The 20,172-nt window shown below is 44.0% G+C and overlaps 1 protein-coding gene across 1 annotated transcript in view; it reads left to right on the plus strand.

Moving 5' to 3' along the window:
• Nucleotides 1-20,172, plus strand: part of RHBDL3 (rhomboid like 3) — a 153,791-nt gene that overhangs the window by 72,530 nt on the left and 61,089 nt on the right. The window contains exon 4 of the mRNA XM_066617061.1: nt 939-1,097. Coding sequence (XP_066473158.1) covers nt 939-1,097 — 159 coding nt within the window. The remainder of the gene's footprint in view (nt 1-938; nt 1,098-20,172) is intronic.

Consider the following 20,172-nt stretch of genomic DNA (forward strand, 5'->3'; position numbering starts at 1 on the left):
CTTCAGGCTAGTCACCCTCACAGCATGCATGGGGTGGGGGGGGATGGGAGGTTCTGCATCAATGACCTCAAGATCCTTCAGAGCTCAGTTGTGTGCCCAGTAGTAAACAAAATTCTGCCATCTTCTGAAGAGCTAGGATGTTAGTGTTGAGGTGGTTGCCATGAACATATTGCCAAATGGCCTCCATCATTCTCCTCGCAGCTGTGACATCTTTAAGTACCCTCCACGAAGGTCTGTGTCTTTCTGTTATGAGTCTTCATGCCACCTGCAACAATTTGGAACATGGAGCAGGAACATAGAGATTCACAATATGACGGCACTGATCCATCTTGTGGGCCAAAATGGAACGACTTGTCACAGACAAATCATCTCTGGTGCCAGCATCTCCATGGCAATCATTACAACTGTTCTGGATTTTAAGTCTGGAAGACATATGTCTGTTCTCACTGGATTGTTCATCACTTGATTGCTCAACCAAATGTGCAAATTAACTCAGTTGAAAACATTGTGTTTGAGTTGGTATGACTTTTGACTGTGATGTGTGCTATGTGATGACTCATTCACACATGTGAGCCATGACTTGATGCTGCAGTCATCAAGTGTTGAGCATGTGTGTATGAATCAACCCTAAAACTATATGAAAGTTAATGGAGTCATTCTGCTGGCCACTATCTCCCTCTCATGTACACCTTCGCATCGTTATTCTGTCCTGCCTCCATGGCTTGGGTTCTTGACCAGATTCTTTCTGCTCCTTGGAAACCAGAGAACTAAATTGTTGTAGCTCTTATTAGGACTGTGGCAAATAATGCAAACTGGGAATGCAAGATGCAACTAGAGGACTGTGGCAGATCTGTAAGCATTAGAGATTAACATATGCTGTGCTAATTATTCTACACATTGTTCTCTTTTTTAAATTTTAATATCTCTCTTTCTTTCAGTTTGACCCTGAAAACACAGGCTACATCAGCACTGAGAAGTTTCGGAATCTCCTCCAAAGTCATGGCTCTGAGCTGGACCCCCACAAACTGGAAGTGCTCTTGGCCCTGGCAGACAACAATTCGGATGGGAAGATCTGTTACCAGGATTTTGTCAACTTGGTAAGTGATTTGAGTTGCAGGTCTCTGGCTCCAAGTGTTTGTGGGTCTCCAAGCAAAATATCCTCAAAAGAGCTACAACCTCTGCCCCGCTCTGATTTTCTGCTTTCTGCTTACCTTACAATGGGCTCCTCTCATTGAGGAGGCTTATGTCAGGAAGGGAAGTGTGGGTGAATGTTTCTCCTGAAAGACAGTACTCAGCTAGATGGACCCCTGGTCTGACTCAGCAGAAGGTGGCTTTCTGTATGATCTCCAGAGCTAAGAGCTTCTCTCCCTTGATGCTTCAGACCTGGGAACAGACCTGGGCTCCCATTCTGACTGGTGCCTGATTTTGCTCCCCATCTTGGTGGATGCCCTAACCAGCTGACAAATTAATTTTGTCATATGGGAGGTGTCAAAAATGTATGGGCCCCAGCTGTCAGATGACCTAGCTATGCCCCTGCCTCAGGTGGGTCAGAACAGGAGGGTGATGGACATATATGGTAAGAAAATAAGTGTGGCTCTGATATTGCTGGTTGAAACTGAAATAGAGTCTTGGGTGTTAAACTGTTGATATTTGTGGCCTCAAAGCAGCCAAGTTGCTTAGAATAATCCATTGCCTGCCAGCACAGACTGTGCTTTTAGTATTGGGATGATAGAAGAAGCAAACAAGATTCAAAATACTGTAAATGTTGCCCCAAGGCCAGCAAATGAACTTGAAGTGCATCTCCCTGGATCTGTTTAAAACCATACATTTGGTTTGTTTTAGGAACTGACCTCATTCCCAAGTCAGACCTTTTGGCATTTGTGGCTTATAGGAGAGACTATTGCTTTAATTCTCAGGGCTTTCTGGTGTGCTTTTTAACATGTGCTGCTTAAGTCCTATCTCCCCATCTCTAAACATGGCTGGATTCCTATTGCAAAGGCAAGTGGCGTTGCATTTATATTTCTGTCTCGTTGGCTGAGTTTTGGTTTTTTCATTTGCTTTCAAACAAGATCACACTTGGTGTGCTATAAATACTTTTACACTCTGCTGCTGTAGCAGTGAGGAATTGCTATCTTGGCAATTTGGTTCCCGTCTCTCCCAAACTCCTGACTTGTTTTTAAGCACAAGAAAGTCACAGTATCCTAAAAAACATCCTAAAAAAACTTTTTCTTTAAGTATCTCTTGCCTCCTCATAGTTTGTCACTTGTTACCAAGTATGTCAGTAATCTGAACTTAATGTCAGAGGGTGGTTTGTCTTGAGTGGCAGTGCGTAGTTGCATTGCAATCATAGCCATGTCTATTCAGAAGTATGTCCCATTTCAGTGGGATTTACTCCTAGGTAAGTGTGTACAGAATTACAGCCTTGGCTGCTGGCCTTGTCCCTAGAGCAGCGGTTCGCAAACTGTGGGTCCGTAGCCCACCAGTGGGTCACAACCCAGTTTTTGGTGGTTTGTGAAACAGACAGGGTAGGTTAGGCATTTTGGTATTTTGGGGAGGAGAGCAATGCTGCTCAGTCATTATTAAAGCCACAGAAGCTTGAGTGGCTGATAAAGTGGAACTTTTTCTCAAGGTGTGTCCTGATGCTAAAATGTTTGGGAACCACTTCCCTAGGGTATCAGGAACTGCAGGGCCTGTTTATAACAAGAACTCTTGATTTTAAATCATTTATCTTCCATATTCTCCACTGATCAAATAAAATTGTTTCAGAGAACCAATCAATGGCTTACTAATGTAGTAATAAACGCATCCCTAGAAAATGCTACTTTCACTATTGCTGCCTTGTCAAATCTCTCAGCACATGAGAGCCAGTATAGTTATAGTGGCTTGAAAGTTGAACGAAGACTAGTTCAAATCCCTGCTCAGCCTTGACGGTTACTGGCTAACCTTGAGCCCGTCAGCCTAATCTGACTCATGTTGCAAGGATAAAAGGGGAGGGGGGATAAACTATGTAAAGTTCCCTAAGATCCTTGGAGAACAGGTGGGATGCACACAGTAATTTCTCTGCTTCTTATAATGCTGATTCATTATATCATTCTTCTTCCTGAGTGTAATTTTTATTATACTGAGAAAAAGTAAGATGAAAATCATTAAAATGTTCTAAAGTTCCATGCAGAAAAGTACAGCTGCTTATGCTGAGCTTTCAGTGAGTGGGAGCTGGGTATTCTGATTAACAGTGCATCAATACAGTGTGTCCTGGCTAGTGCGGATCAATGAGAGTGGTGTGTTCTGGCAAAACCAAGGGAGCTCAAGCTGTAAGCTATACTTATACTCTATAAGCTATACGTGTGTATAAAAGTACAGGTCATGTGACGTTCTAGAACCCCCAGTGGATAAAAAACATCAGTGGATACCAAATCAGTGGAAAAATAGCTTTAAAGACCCAGATTTCTTGCTACTCCATTGTCACCCCAGAAAGCATTGGTATCGATGCTATACCGCATTCAGCCACTAGATGGGGTGAATAATGGAATCTAGTGAAACGAAATAATAATTATTTAACAGCACGAAAGTGGGAAATTGGATTTTGGTGCTTTTTTTCCTTGTTACAAGGCATTTGAAAATGGATCTCAGTATCAGTGGTGAGTCAGATCAGTGAATACCGAGGTCCCACCAGTATACATGTGCAGGATCAGGCTGTGACTAGGCACAATTGTAGCTTTGTTTTCTGAAGGAAGATCAGAGCTGTTCAACCACTGCCTTTTGGGGGGTCCAGTTCTCTTTTAACACAGACTGCTGGGCCAAGCTAAGGTGAGGTTTGAGCATCACTGTCTGTTGCTTATCTAATTGGCCCAGTAGTCTTATTTTTTTTTTAAGCAAAGCAGGAGTCTTAACTGTGCTACTACACAGCCAAAGCATTGCAAATGCCAGTAAAAAGGTCCCTAGGATCTTCTTTCCAAAATGCCCTATTGCGGCTGTGTCATTCCCCCCCCCCAGTTATTATTTTCTCTATGGCAAACTACTCTTTACCCCTTTTTAAACTTCTGTACTATACATTCAGTCTACAGGCCCCAACGGGCAAGTCCAGAACAGAGCTTGTAAAATATTATCTGTTTTGTGGAGTGTGTTGTATCAGTTTCTCATAGCCCCAATCAGGCAAGGAGATCAAAATGCCTGCCCTGCATCATTACTCCTGATTAAACTGCAAAATAGATCAGATGTGCATAATTGTGTGATCCTGTGTGCTTTATGCACACAGTGAAAAGCAGCCTTATTAGAACTGTTTTCTCTAGTGCTTGTTGAGATTGAATGATCACCAGTGGAAAGTCAATGGATTGTCAATGAGACTTTTGGTGATAGTGAGGGTTGAATTGCCATTCCAACAATGTGAAGCATTTTCCTCAGTGTTCTTCCTCCCACAAGTTCTGTCCTTATGCTTTGTCTCTGCCTGGGTTCATATTCCAACATGAACCTGTTAGGCATAGCAAGGGAAAGTTCACACCACAGGGTTGCTACCCATCTGAACAACCCAAAATTATTTGAAGGGGTCTCCTTGGAATAGTCTGGTACTAAGCCAGTAGGCTGCATAGTTTCCAAACCAGTCTTCCATTTTTAGAATGATACACATTATACAAAAGCTAACTTGGATTTGCCACCAAGTGTATACCGAATACACGAAATGCACACCTGAATACATGAAATGAACCATAGCAAGGGTCTGGATTATCGTGGTGTGCTGGCAGGCTTGCAGCTTAGCACCTTTCATTTTTAGATAAGCCATGGGTGGGATAGCAAGCAGAATGAGTGCCACATTGTACCTGAAGAGGATGTTTGTGGCACGCCTGCACTTCTGCTTGCCTTTTGTGATCTGTTCCCCTGCTCAGGAGACTACTTGCATTGGTGTTGCTAGGGGGTATGGACCACACTGGGTAATGCACTTGGGGTGTGTGTGACACCACTAACTGGCCAAAATTGTGAAAATATTGGTATTTTTGAATAATACTATCATTATATATCATTTAATGCGTAATTTAATGCAAAATGCAGTGAAACAAACCACATTGAAATATCTGTATTCTATCAAAAGTTATAGGCAAATAACCAGAAAAGGAGAATACAACTGCCTTATGTAACAAAAAGTGGATTTTCTTAGCTCAAAACTGACTAGTGAGACTGAATGTTCTGAGAGCCAATGAGATGTTACGACCCAGCAGGGAACCAGTAAAATATTAGTATGAGTGTCATTTCCATGCACCTGAGCTAATACTAGAACTGTGTGAATGCCATCCAGTTGGCCACTGGTTTTTTCTGTTTGTACTGATTTGTTGGGTGACCTGTTCTGTGATATATTAAAATGAATAAAGTTAATGGGAGTGAGCCCAACTCTAGTGATGCCACTGCATTTAGGCTGTGCATATGATAATTTATTCTGTATGGTCTGATATGGGAGGAGGCAACACAAACCCTAGTGACACTTCTGACTACATGCAGAACTTCACCCAGACTTGGAGGGTTGCCTGTGTCTCCTGTACAGAATGAAGTGGCACCAGTCTTGTATTTTGGCATTGACTTACAGCACACTTGCTGACAAAGCAGATAATCACTGGAATGGGTCTCCTGCCCCCAAGAGAGTATCGTAAGTTGTAGAGATCAGTTGAATGTGCTGTAGTTTTTCCAAACCTAACTGAAAGTAAATAAATGGGTGATTCCCTGCCTTCTGTCTCCACTGGCATGTGAACTCCGCTTGCAGTTTAAGAAACTCTTGCCTCATAGGTTTCGAGCAGAAAGTGTTTCTGGAATAACTTCTGACCCCGAATGATCCCCTTGCAAATGAGAAACTTTCATTCCATTAGATGTTAATGGAGCGAACATGGCAAGAAAGCCATTGATTTTCTATCACACCTTTCCCTCTGTTCCCATTCATTTACATTTTTTGCTGTTCTAATGAGTCAATATGTAGATGTTTAAACTTTAAATTATGTAGAAAATTGTGCTTCTGCTTTTTTTTGTTTTTTTGTTTATTTTTTTTGAAGCCTCTTTATAGGATATTGGAAATCAGATCTTTCCAAGGATATCCATGCATATGTTTTGGAATTTTATAGTTACCTGCTCCTACTAGCCAAAACCTCAATTGTAGGCCCTGCAATGGGGCTACTTGTGTCTGCACCAGCTATTTTGCAGTCGCAGATCAGAAAAGCACCATGTCAGACTTTGCAGCCCAACAAGGGGTATAAGATCTGGCGGAGGAGGCCTCTACCAGTCCTACCCCCTTCCCGGCCCCATCCCTCCCCCCAGCCCACCCTCCCCACATCCTAGAATGCCTTCCCACCCATCCTAAAAACTACACCGCCACCCACTGGTGCTACTTACCCTGGTGGCAACATATCATCTTTCTCCTGGCGCTGAGGTCCAGTGCTGACTGGTGCTGGCCCAGTGTGGCCGCTTCCTACTCTCTGGGTGCTGTAAACCTGCTTTACTGCATGTTTGTGACACCCAGGGCTGGTGATACACTTGTACTGCCAGCGCTAGAGAGCTTAGGATTGGGCTCTTAGCTGCCATTGGTTGAAATCTTTGGGCTATGCTCCCTGATTGTATGAGTGAGTCCTGAGTCTAGAAGCTTTCAGTGGTTTCATGCCAGTGAACCTGGGGTCATTATGAAGTGTACATAATGGCTATTAAACATGGTACTTTAAGCACACAAAGGATGCATTTTGCTACTTCTGTAAAGTCCCTGGAAATATAATCCTGGACTATCCACATGATACCCACATGCAGTCTGCACAGATCTGCTGCCTCTCCACGTGGCAGTGAATTACACATGGGAGACAGAGAGTGTTGTTTGTGCCTAAGACCCACTATTCAATATTTTTACATATCTCACTCTATATACTGAAAGGGGATAGGGAAAGCTACTGCGCAGACATGCTCCCAAAGGAAGCAAGGTCTATACCAGTGTTTCTCAACCAGCGGTACTCATACTTGGGGTGGTGTCCCGACCCCCAGAGCCCTGCCACATGGCAATGAGACCAGCAACACAATGCAACAAGCAGTGACAGGAGACGGGAGGAGGGGGGCAGAGCTCCAGCATCTCTTTTTCGTGTGCTCGAAAAAGCCCTCCCAACCACCCTGAGCTTCTTACTGGTGTTCGTTGTACCACATCTGGCCTCCCAATCTGAGGAGGCACTGATCCAAGCAGGCAATATGAAGCAATGATATCATTACTAGTTACTTCCAGTGGTACTTTCAATAGGTGTACCGTGGTACGGCAGGGGACAAACATTGAGAAATGCTGGTCTGTACTCTTTTGGGATATATTTGGTAGCTGAGGAGCACCCAGACTTCTTGGAAGAACATGTGTGCGCATTCTATTGCTCTTGTTTACAAGTATGGATTCCCTAGAACCACACATTCACCCAGTTCTTTTGGATTACCTAGTATGATTCATTGATTTACTTTCCAAGACTGTGGTGGTGAATCTGAAGGGTGAGATAAAACAGATCATTCACTGCACCTGTCTGGTGTGGGTGGTTTACGTGCAATTCTGTGTGTTCCTGTTAATATTCATGAGTGGAGAACAGGGACCAGCTGTGAATTGTTAAACTGTTATTGATCGGTGTTGTTCATAGCATCTCAAAACAAGCTCTTATTACAACAGCTGTGCCCTGGGCTAGAGAGCTATTACAAGGACTCTGACTACCGGGGCATAAAGTAACAGTGGAGCAGAGGAGCAGGATCGTGGCTCTCTTGGTTAGTCATTAGACCAGACAGCTGGGGAAGTGTCTCTGTTTTCTTCTCAATGGGATATTCCTCTCCTTTAAGCAAGACACACAGAGGTTGTAGAGGTGGAGGATACTTCTGAACCTGGCAAGTTTCTTCAGGTAGGGCTCATTAGGAAGAGGATCGAGAATAAGGGCCCAATCCTAACAGGCCACTGGGTCTTTGGAACTTTCGTTCCGATGATACAATTGCCTTTCTGGTGCAACTGTGACATGCAGCCAGGCCACTGCTGGAAGCGTCATGTGGTGATAGCCACACAATAGCAGCCCATAATGATACCCAGTGCAGGTACATTGGTGTGGGGGGCATGTGATGGGGGGGCAGAACGAGGCAGGGATGGGGAAGAATGGGGTGGGGACCAGTGTGGGGATGGGGTATATTGAGGTTGGAAAGGGGGTAGTTATCATCTGCAGTAGCTCTGCCAATATTCTATCCCCTTTACTGGCCTCAGTCTACCTCCCTGGGTCTCCTTGGAGTTGTATCGGCCAAAGAGCTGGTGCAGTTCCTATTGGGGAGACAGAGGTTTACCCCAATGTAAGGGAACTTATACAATTCTGCATGGTGTATATTTGGGGGAGGGGATTTTCTTCCTCTCTCATGATATTAGAACCAGGAGTTATCCAATGAAACTGATTAGTAGGAGATCCAGGATGGACAAAAGAAGGTACAGTATTTCTTCACACAGTGCATAATTAGGCTGCGGACATGGTTGACACGATGTGGTGGTAGCCATTAAGTTGAATGACGATTGGGGATCCCCCCATAAAGGGGATTGGACGAAATCATGGAGGACAGGTCTATCAATGACTACTAGTCACAATGGCTATGCCATCGTCAACGGCAGTGTATCCCTGATGACTGGGATGTCTTGCTGCATCAACATCAAGGCTGTAGTATTTTGAACCAAAAGAAGACTGGGGTCTGGAAATCCCTTGAACTGGCTAATACAAATTGTTGATGCACCGTAGACACTCGTCTATAAGTCAATCTCACAGATAAGACGAGGGCAGGTTTTGAACCCAAAATCATGGAATTTGCTATGATAAGTCGGGGGTTTAACTTAGGGAGGTGTCTGACTATAATTTTGTCTGATTTTACCCGAGGCCAGATCCTGAAAAATAACCTTCCAGTAATTGTTACCTAAGAACTGTACAGTCACTAATTTATTAAAAACACAGTATATATACATAGTATGTATACATCTATACATACATGTATACATACACTATTTTTAATACTGTTTTTGCTATACTATGTATACATGTATACACAGTATAGCAAAAACAGTATTAAAAATAGTTTTTAATAAATTAGAGACTATGATCTATCTCATAGATCATAAGATACATTTTTATTCACTAATTTTTTAAATTGTTCTCTCAACAACCATTTGTAAACACTATCAGAGTAAGGCCACAATCCCATCCGCACTTTCCTGGGAGTAAGCCTCATTGACTTTAATGGGACTTACTTCTGAGTAGACAAGCCTAGGATTGGGCTCTAAGTACACTGGAAACAGCATAACCAGTAGAACCATTAATGAAATCCTCCTTTAAAGAGCCTGGTGCCTTAAGCCAAAGGCTCTACGTAGAACACACAACTGGGAGTGTGCAATTCAGTTCACAGTAGAGAGACAAGCAACAAGGAGTGACTGAGCAAGTGCAGCTGCACCTGATTTACTTGGAAGTAGACCCTCTGTGGAGGAAGGGCAGCGGCACTCTTGTGGAGGTCCTGGCAGGGGGATACTGCAGAAGCAAGCATGCTCTCCTAAAAGCTTACTACATAAGCAGCTGTTGCAAGTGCTTCCTAGCTCCTGCCAGCATGCAGCTAAGATCTCTGGCTAAAATACCTGTTGCTGCAGAATAATTCTACTCTAAATTCTACTCTCCGCTTTTCCTGTGTTTTGCATCTTTGCAAGGTCTCCAGGACTCTTCCAGTGAAAAGGACACACACACAGGGAGATTGCGTCTCTCTCTCTCACACAGATGCTCCCCCCCCCCCACATACACAAATGCAGGGACTTTTCTCCTCCAGTCCAACTTCATTGGTGAGGATAGGGGAAAATGAGGTTAACAAGGAGGTTTGCAAAAGGTTTTGCAAAGGAGAGACTGAAGTGTGACTGTATACATTAAGGGGAGAGGTGGAGAGGAAAGCAAGAGGAGGGAATAGACTGGGAGCCCAATCCTAGGCATGCCTACTCAGAAGCAAGTCCCTTAATAGTCAGTGGGGCTTACACCCATGAAAGTGAGGCTAGGACTGTAGCCTTAACTGTTTTAAGTGCTCTCTCTCTCACACCCCCACACACACAAACTTTTCCTTTTATAAAAGTTAACTCTTCCTCTTCCCCCCCCCCCCAGTACAACTTCATCAGTGGTGAATGATTATGGGGAGAGGGGCTAGCAAGCCTCAGCTTCCCAACAGAGAGTTTAAAGTTTGGATTCAATAAGGGGGAGGGGGTAAAAACAAGAAGGAAAGAGGAGATGGACTTAACCCTTTCAATGGCTTGAGAAACAAAGGTACAGCCTTCTGCAGGCTGCCTCTCTCTCTCTCTCTCTCTCTCTCTCTCTCTCTCTCTTTAAAAAGATCACTCTCCCCTTCCCCACCCTGTCCAACTTCATCTGTGGGGAGATGGGAAGGGGGTTAGCAAGTTGGGCTTACCAATGGAGTGCTTGAAGTTTAAATACAGTGGGAAGGGGGAACAAGAAGGAAAGAGATGGACTCAGCTGCTTCAAATGACTGCTTCTCCCTCGCTCAGACACCCCCTCCCACACACAGCTCATTGTCTCCTGCTCTGTCTTGGGTGCAGCTCCAGAGATGCCTCTGTGGGCACTGGTGCTGAGCGAGGGGGGCTGCTGGTGGCTGCAGTGGCAATTGCCCTGCCCTGCCCTGCGCTTGGAGCTTCTGCAGCTGGGCAACAGCCTGAAGGAGCATGTGGAGCACACCCACAGGCAGCTGTGAATGCTCAGCAGCAGCCCCAGCCTGCACAGCCTCCTCTCAGCAGAAGATCACCTGCTCCCTTGCTCTCTCCCTCCCTCCCTCCCTCCCTCCCACAATAATGATTGACTGGCTCACTCGCCTCCCCCCCCCTTGCCTGTCCCAGAGATAAGGCGGGGCAATGATTCAGGCTGCTTTTCTGGGAAGAAATTTTTTGCCTTATGGGCGAGTATCTACGGTAATTCTTGTAAACTGCCATTGAAATGTACGCTGGAAATTTATACCTCGGCAAATCTGACTCACAAGAACCTTCAGGTTGGTGGGATGCATCTTTTGATGCAGGAGTTGCACAACTACATCCAGGGTAACTAATTATGCAAAGCAAGAGGTGAACTGAACCTTTTTTGTACAGCTACATGCAGTGGGCCTCACTGTGTCAATATCTGCTCTGTTTAACAATGAAGCTGTAGATAGGAGGCTAATGTGTATACAAGGCCAACTTACTGCTGGATGGATGGAACCCAACTGCCATTTTCAGCACAATGCAGGAAACTTGTTTCAGCGGAGTGTGAAGGAAAATAATTTTCTGTGCTTGCCAAGCAAATGTCTTATAGACCCATTTTGTCTTCTGCATTCCTCAGCATTTTAATAGGGGATGGGAATGTGGCTGTTGGAAGGATTTTTATACCAACATTCCAGCATCTAGGCCCACTTCCTTTTTGCCTTCCAGGCACACCAGAGTGCCATTTTTGACATCTAAACCCAATACTTGTACCCAATACAGTTGAGATCGCATTCTCTACTGCACCTTCTGAAGATTTTGTCTGCCCGGGGAGGATGGTGAGGGCCGCTGTCATTGCCTTGCAGCTGTAGAATGCTCTCTAGTCTTGCCAAAGCTCTTTTGAAAATGTTGCAAGTTTGGGCTGGTTTTGTGAAACCAGGGTTAAGCCCTGAAAAGAAGTTGTGAAGTTATGTTATATTTGAGCTATTAATCATTTCATTAATTTTCTCTTATGATCTATTGTTGTTTGCCCCAAGCCTTTTGGTTCGGTTAGGCTATAAATTATGATAAAATAAATGTCATCCAGAAGTGGCTGGGGCAGTAGTTCATGTCCTTGATCAGCAAAGAGAAAAAGCTGCATATTTTCATCCTCTTCCAAACCCAATAGATGGGGCAGAACACGTTAATAGCTCAAAACATTTGTTAAAATGATAGAAGGATAAAGTCATTGCTACTGAATGTTTCTTCTGGTGTTGCCAGCAGCCACAAAACGTGAGTATTTATGCCACCAGAGGAGACCTATTGAGGTTCTGTTTGAGATATATCCAGGATCCTCCACCATGGAGTTTTCAGGAGGCCAGGAGAAACCTCCTAATTTTGTCAAACAACAGTGTGCCTCAAGGATCGGTCTTATTGCCAGCTCTTTTCAATTTATTCATTAATGACCTGGAGTTGGAAGTAACCAGGGAGATGGGCAAGTTTGCAGACGACACTAAACTTTTCCAGGTGGTGAAGACCAGAAAGGATTGTGAAGAGCTCCAGAATGATCTGTCTGGGGGAATGGGTGGCAAAATGGCAGATGAGCTTCAAACTAAATGTAAAGTGATACACACTGCGGGTTCTGACTTGTCTGTGACAGATCAGGAGATCTTGGAATGATGGTGGACAACTCAATGAAGGTTTTAACCCAATGTACGGTGGCTGTGAGGAAGGCGAGTTCTATGCTCAGGATAATTAAACACAACATTGAGAATAAAGTGGCCAATGTAATTGTGCCATTGTACAAATCAATGGTGGAGTCACGTTTGGAATGTTCAGTTATTGTAGTCTCATCTCAAAAAGAACATGGTGGAACTGGGAAAGGTGCAGAAAAGAGCTACCAAAATGATTAGCTAGCTGGAGTACCTCCCTTATGAAGAAAGTCTACAGCATTTTGCTTTTCTGTCTAGAAAAAAGGCACCTGAGGGGGGAGATGATTGAGACATATAAAATTATGCATGGGATAGAAAGAGGGAAGTTCTTTTCCTTCTCACACAGCACCAGAACCAGGGGATGTCCACAATTGGGGGGTTGGAACAGACAAAGAAAAACATTTCTTTACCCAGCGCATACTCTGTGGAACACATGGCCACAGAACATTGTGATGGCACTTGGCCTAGATACCTTTAAAAGGGGATTAGGCAAATTTATGGAGGAAAAGTCCATCACGAGCCATGATGGATATACACAACCTCCTGGTTTTAGAGGTAGCCTATCTCCGAATGTCAGGTGCAGGGGAGTGGCAACAGGATGCAGGTATCTTGTTGTGTGCTCCCTGAGGCATCTGGTGAGTGGTGAGTTAAGCTGGTTGCTCACTAGGCTGTATGTCTCCTCCATAGTGAAATGAGTCAGGCAGCTCTGCTAGTATCCCTGAATTGTGAGAACAAGTGACCAGATTCTTCTTCAAGAGACTCCTGCTTTTGAACGTACTTTGACACCTACTGGTTTTTTTAAAAGTCATGGTATGCTTTGGAGCTCTCCTTGGACTGTAATTTGAATAGATTGGTGTTGGATAGCAGCAACTGAGCTGATCTTAGGAAGATTACCTTGCTGCTGAGCTTACTGTCATGTCATGCAGTTCCTTCTATCCAAGTGTGTTCTAGTATGGACCTCTTAAGAAGACATTTGCTTAAAAAATGTAACATGAAGGCATGAGTTAACAGTCTTGAATGCAATATTATGGGTAGAGGTATTTGTTTCCGGTGAGTAAGATAGAATTACAGCCCTCATCTGTAATGTCTGGGCCACTGTGAGATATAGGAAGCTAGGCTAGATGGGCCTATGGCCTGATCTAGCAAGGCTGTTCTTATGGACAGTAGGATTCTGCCAAACAGCAGTCATACATGGCACACAATCAGGAGTATATTTGACTCAACCAGGTAACATAGGTCTTGTATATCAGAATTTTCAACATTGAACAATGTTGTAGTCCATTTTCCCCTCCCCCCGGCCTCCAGAAAATCTAAACAGGTGGAAAGCTGGGATGGGAACTCTGTGCAAAGTTCTTCCTTTACTCAAAGTATTTCATCACCAAACATGTGAGAAAATAACTTTGTGATGCTGCCAGAACGTCCTCCACAACGGACGCTGTTCAATGAAAACTGTGATTGTTCCTACCGTGTCTCTGTTCTCGTGATGGCTCACAGACAGGGAATCCCCACCTCTTTGTCGCTCAGCTCAGATGTCTTTGTGACAAAGCACCCTCATGAGAATGAAGAGGCAGTGGGTTCTCTACCACCACATCCTGCTGGGGCTGAGGGTCTGCATTTTGTCCACAGCCTTGCCCCGCGATGAGGAAGGTAGACTTTCCCATTCATCTCCAGCACTACTGGTGTGAAAATAAAACCAGAGGTTGGGATGCATGGAATGGAGGGAGGGGATTGTTAACAAGGATGATGTTATTGTGGTGGTCTTGCTGCAACTGTGTGCAATTTGCATACTTTCTGTGCATGCCTGATACTGGGCCATTGTAGGTGAGTGGCCTTGTGATTGGTGGATAACACCATAGTTGCCAGGAAAGCTGTGCTAGTGTCGTTGAACTTGTGTTGGCATTTTTTCCAACAGCTACTGTCCTGTCAGCTTTGCTGTTGGGTGTCTATACGAGTGTGTGATTATGTTATGCCTGCATCCCAGTTTGAAGAGACACTTGGCCAACAGACTGAGGCAAAGAGGCAAAGAAGGAAGGCCCATAGCCAGGGAGACAGACCAGGGACAGACTGCACTTGCTCCTGTTGTGGAAGGGATTGTCACTCCCGAATTGGCCTTTTCAGCCACACTAGACGCTGTTCCAGAACCACTTTTCAGAGCGCGATACCATAGTCTTTCGAGACTGAAGGTTGCCAACAACAACATTAACTAAGGCAGTGGTTCTCAAGCTTTTTAGCACTGGGACCCACTTTTCAGAATGACAGTCTGTCCGGGACCTACTGGAAGTGATGTCATTAACCTGGAAGTGATCAGAAGTGAGTGATATCATCAACCAGGAAAATTTTTAACACCCCCATGTGACAAAATCAAATCAAATTAATCAGTTAAGTATACAAATTAAAAGTTTACAATAAGTGTAAATTTATAAATTTATTTATTGCTGATCTGTTTAGAAACAATTCCCCAAACATCCCAAAAGCTGCAATTCTATCTACAGTTACTCAGGAGTAAGCTCCATTGACTATCATTATTAAAAACATATACACAGCACTGTACTGTTAAAAGTACAGATCTGTCACATTTCCTCAACTGCAGTCACCTATCTTGGTAGCATCAAGTCTAATAAATTAATGTCTAATACACATTGTCTAATACACATTGAAATGAATGGGGACCCACCTGAAATTGGCTCGCAACTCACCTGGTGGGTCTTGACCCACAGTCTGAGAAACACTGAACTAAGGCATTGCAGCCACCAGGCATACTTGGACTACAGGCATACTTGGACTATACTTGGACTCCTGGCTATCACAACACTGCATCTGAAAATATAACATATGTTGGGCTTAAATGCCATAAAAAGCAGAGTGGCTGCTTATGTTTCATGGGAACTGGTTACTTGAGTTCTTTTTCTACACTTTTGACCTTCCTTTGTGACCCCAGTACACTCCTTCATCTCTCTGAGTCTCTACTTCCTTTGTCTTTTCACCTAGTAAAGCTCCTTATGGTGTGGATTGTGTCTTACAGTCTTCCTGTACAAAGTAGCTCTGATCTCCGTTGGTGGTGTCTCTTTTCCCCAGTTGCTAACAACACATGTGAACAGCTAGAAACGATTATTTGGTAACCTAGAAAGGCATTTAAATAAAACACCCCTGTGTTTTTGATGCAGTATGGTATTCTCTGTATTAATGTAATTACTGTACGCGTAGATGTGGCCAGTTACTAGCTTTATGAGAATCAGCATATGCAATTTTAACCCTTCTCTTAGACCAGCGGTTCCCAAACTTCTCCTCAGATTGGGAGAAGGCAGTGACGCAATCCCAGGATCACGCCGCTGCCAGGAACAGAGAGGGGTTTTTCAACTTATCTCTCCCTGTTCTCGGCTTTGGGGGTGTGGAGGGAGCCCCACAGACACCTCTGCACAGCTCCTCAAGCCTTAGAAATGTTAAAAGTACTGATCAGAAACCACTTCTGGTTTTTGATCATGAAACCGGAAGTGGTTTCTGGTAGGTATTTTAAACATTTCTAAGGCTTGGGGAGCCGTGCAGAGGCATCTCCATGGCTCCCCACAATCCCCCCCCCCCCCGGAGGCTGGCACAGGGGAAGGTAAGTTTGAAAACCTCCCCCTCTGTCCCCGGCAGTGGCACAATCCTAGGGATTGCATTGCTGACTTCTCACCCTACCTCTTCAGGGGTCAGTAATAAGTGCTTCCCAGGCTAGTATGTCCCTACCTGTGACTTATTTTAAATTTTATCTGTTAAGTTTACTGTCGTTAAAATATGGGAAGATAAGTTTCTGAAAAGCAATTCTGAAAGACATTAACAGAAAACACAATTCTGAATTGAATCACTCCAGAAGTGTATGTCTAAATGTGGGAGTTTTGTGGTTCTAGCCCTAGCTGGAGTTCTCAGCACAATAGCGGTGGTGCATCACCTTGTTGCCACCCTTCACTTTCTTTTTTTGCACATCCAAATTTGTCCAATTCTCCTCCACCTTCCTTCTCCATCATTTGGCTTACTCTATAGTAGGAGTCTCTACCATCTCTGCCATCACCTTGGAGTCCTTCCCCTTTGATTCTTTCCCCATTTACAAAGGCCAAGAGGCTGGGGAGCTAAGCAGAAGAGGAGGCGAATGGTTTAGAGCAGTTGTTCCCAAATTGTGGGTTGCAAACTGATTTTTGAAAAGTTTGGATGGTGACAATAGAAGGCAGAGTGGCCTAATATCACAGGGCAAATTTTAAATTGCCTGTTCCCTCGTTCCACTCCATCAAGCCACAGATGAATAACTTTAATTTCAAGGGGCAAATAATGTACAGACCTATTATGCAGCAACGCAAGTCATGACACTGTCTCCGGACATTTGGTGGTGATATCATCACATCACAACACTTCCTGGATGCTGAGCTCTATGTTGAAAGTGAGTCATGGTGCTAAAAAGATGGGGAAGCTGGCCTAGAGTTTTGGTTCCATTTTTTTGCACTGTGATCCCCACCAGTTACAGAGCATCTGTTTTGATACCTCTGCCCATCTGTAGGAGAGTAGGATCATCTCTTAATAAGATTGTTTGCCTATCCACCTATTCCACAATCCTCCATAGAGGCTGCATTTCTTTCTTCATTCCCTGTGTGTGTCCCTGACCTCAAACAACCCCAGCTGCGTTATCAGCCGAGTCTCAATGTTTAAACAAGTTTTTTTTTAACAACCCCAACAAATGCTTGACCTGACCCAACTCTTCACAGTCTCAAAAGAAGGAGAAATGTACTTATAGGAAATGCAGGGACAACAAGGGACAAACCAAACCAAAACTTAAGGGCACTAGTATTCTCTGAGAGGTGTGTTGACCAAATGAGAACACAGGAATAGAGACACCATCTTTATGACCTCTGCATGCAGTTGAAACTACGAGCTAATTCCATTGGCATTTCCCGAGTGGTCAGTCACAACAAGTCAATGCTATAAACCACAAATTATTCAGAGAACATTCAGTCAATTTAACTGGGAATATATTTTTCAAGGCAAAACGAAGGCTCGCTGTTTGCCAAAAGAAAAGAATGGAAGTAGGCAGATAAACGCTGCCTTTGGAATTATTTCTCATATATATGCATGAGGACTTGCACTCTGTGTTTATAAAGAACCACATGCCATTTTGCTGGTGTTGGCAAAATAACTTGGCTCTTTTGAAGAGGGTTGCAGAGTAACTGTGAGTGGAGTTTAAAAAATGCTGTCTCGTAAACCACGTAAGAGACCTTTGCTGGGGAAACAAATACAAATGTTTGTTAGCTTTTATTGTCCCAAATAGTTTCTCCCCCTCCCTGCTTTTTTGGGACTATAAAGGAGAGTAAAAAATGCCCTCACAGTAAGTAACAACAACAGCTGCAGGCAGAGATAAAGCACAAAGCTGTTTAACTAAACTTTCCTACTGACAACGGGTGAGATGAGCTGGAGCCTAATTACAGCGGAGGCTTTATTGACTGGGCTCCTTGTTGAGGGCATCACTTGCCTTTGGCAGCCGTGGCCCGTTCAGGTCACCTTTTTCACACAGCGCCTTGCAACTCTGACAAAGCAGAGCAGCGGGGCTGTGGGATCCCCCATCGAGATGGAGTCTCCGCTTCCAGGTCAAGCATTCTTTTTCCTCCCTCCCCTTTCAGAACAAAAGAGAGGCTTGTGATAGGGGATAATAAGTTGGATGCTGCCGCTAGGCCAGGCTCCTCTTCAGACTTGTCAACAGGGGGAAAGGATGAGGCAGCTGCTGGCCTGGAGAGCCACCTGCTTGCTTGCCTCTTGCGATGGCTTAGGTGAAAGGCAGGTGCGGAACCAGGAGAGGCTACAATGGTGCAGTTCTTAAGGGGATGTTCTTGTATTATCTTCATCCTTCCCTGTGTTCATTGGCATCTAGAGTTGTAACATGAGGGTGTATTCTCGTTTTGTGTAAGGTTTTGTCCCCCTCACAAAGCAGGAAATTGGGAGGCTATAGTTTGCAGAGGGGCTGATCTCATATGCACAGAAGAGTTTTATGGGGAATCTTTTCATCAGATGCCAAAACCGATGCTGAATGTTTCTAAGACGCATCATTTCCCCAAAAGCAATTCTGGTTTTCATTTATTATTTTATTACCCCATCCTTTAGGGAAAAGAAGTCTTTCAGAACAGTTGATAAGATTCAAAACAATGAAATCCATGGGAAAATAGTTTTGAATAACAAAAACGGCTGGGGCATAAAACCAAAGTTAAAAGGCTGCAGTTCCAAAAGTCCTGAGTAATGACAGTGTATTTCTCCGTTGTTGAACATAAATCTGCTTTGGGGGCTAGTGAGCCTCCCTTAAGATGGCACCCCATAACTAAGCCACCGGCTCAGAAAAGGCCCTGTCCTCAGCCATCATATGCCGCAGCTCCATGAGTCAGAAGAGGGCCTCCAAGAACTAACAGAGTCCTCCAAGGACTAACAGAGTCTTCAGAGTCCACAGTGGCTGTGGTGATGCATTGGAAACAGACAGCAGGTGCCTGCAAAGGCTGTTGTAGTTCAGGTGGTGGGTCTGTAGGCTTCCACTTCTTTTTTTGACAGTGGTTTTGTGCCTTTCAGCAGAGAAACAGAAGTGCAAATGTTGAGTTGGCAAAAATCAACCAGTGATGACTTTCCCATTTCTGCATCTTTGGGTAAAGAAAAACTTCATCCATTGTTTTCTGTCTTGTGTGCCACTGACAAAGGCACCAATCCTTCTCCTATATTTGTGGTAATCATGGCAGAGTTTCTTCACTCTGGGTGGCTACTGATCCTTCCCTCTAATGACCCTCAGCACCCTACCCTTGTTCATGCATAATCCACCACTACTACACTATTTTCCTACCCTCTCTGTGGCCAACACCCTGCTTCTTGCCAGTGACATTTCAAATTCTACAAAAAAACTCACAATTCCAGGTTCAAAGCAAAACAAGACAAGTGAGCAGCTCTTGGCAAAATGTGCCAATCTGCATAACTGCGCCTATTTGCAGAATTTTATTCTGATCGCAGAATGTGAATTTCCTTGAAATTGAACTTGGCTTTGGGATGGCACAAATTACATATGTATTCCCTGGATAAATGGTCTTGAGGTGGAGCTTCATAGAACAAAAATGCTTGGAGGCAGAGACAGGAAAAAAAATCTTCATGGAATAGAACTGGTATTTTGACACTTTGGAAATGTTGGATAGACTCCTAGAAACAACCCTCACTACAATTACCTACCCAAATGCAATCTGTTCCAAAACAAATATTTAGCTGTAGCTCTTAACTTGATGCTGCATTTCTGAAAACCTTGTGCATTGGCTAATTTAAACCAGATATGTCTGCTTGCCCTGCTTGCTTGATACCTTTTAGGGGGGAAAGGCCCTGGTTTTACACTAGCAAAAAAAAAAAAAAAATTAAATATAGTTCCAGCTGTATAGCAATAATCAAATAACCCTAGTCCAAATATTTGCAGGCGCCAGTACAACATTACCCTCCTCCACTGTTTTGCCCCAGATACATACCTTTTCTAAAACCATCAAATGCTGGTGGGAGAGATGTTATCTTAATATAATCTGAGTCCTTTCTCCAGAATGGTTCTTGAATTGTTTATAAAAGTTGCTATCCCACCCCTCAGTTCAGATGTAATTCCCAGGGTGGCCTTTAGTTATGAGATAACAGAATAATCCTCCCCCCTCCATCAAAATTATAACCTAACAACCAAAACAGCAACAAACTAAAAATAGGAAGATCAGCAGCATCAACACCAAGAATAGGTGGTACTTTTGATTGTGGGAT

This window comes from Tiliqua scincoides, chromosome 2 (genome assembly GCF_035046505.1).
Source record: "Tiliqua scincoides isolate rTilSci1 chromosome 2, rTilSci1.hap2, whole genome shotgun sequence".
Taxonomy (NCBI): domain Eukaryota; kingdom Metazoa; phylum Chordata; class Lepidosauria; order Squamata; family Scincidae; genus Tiliqua; species Tiliqua scincoides.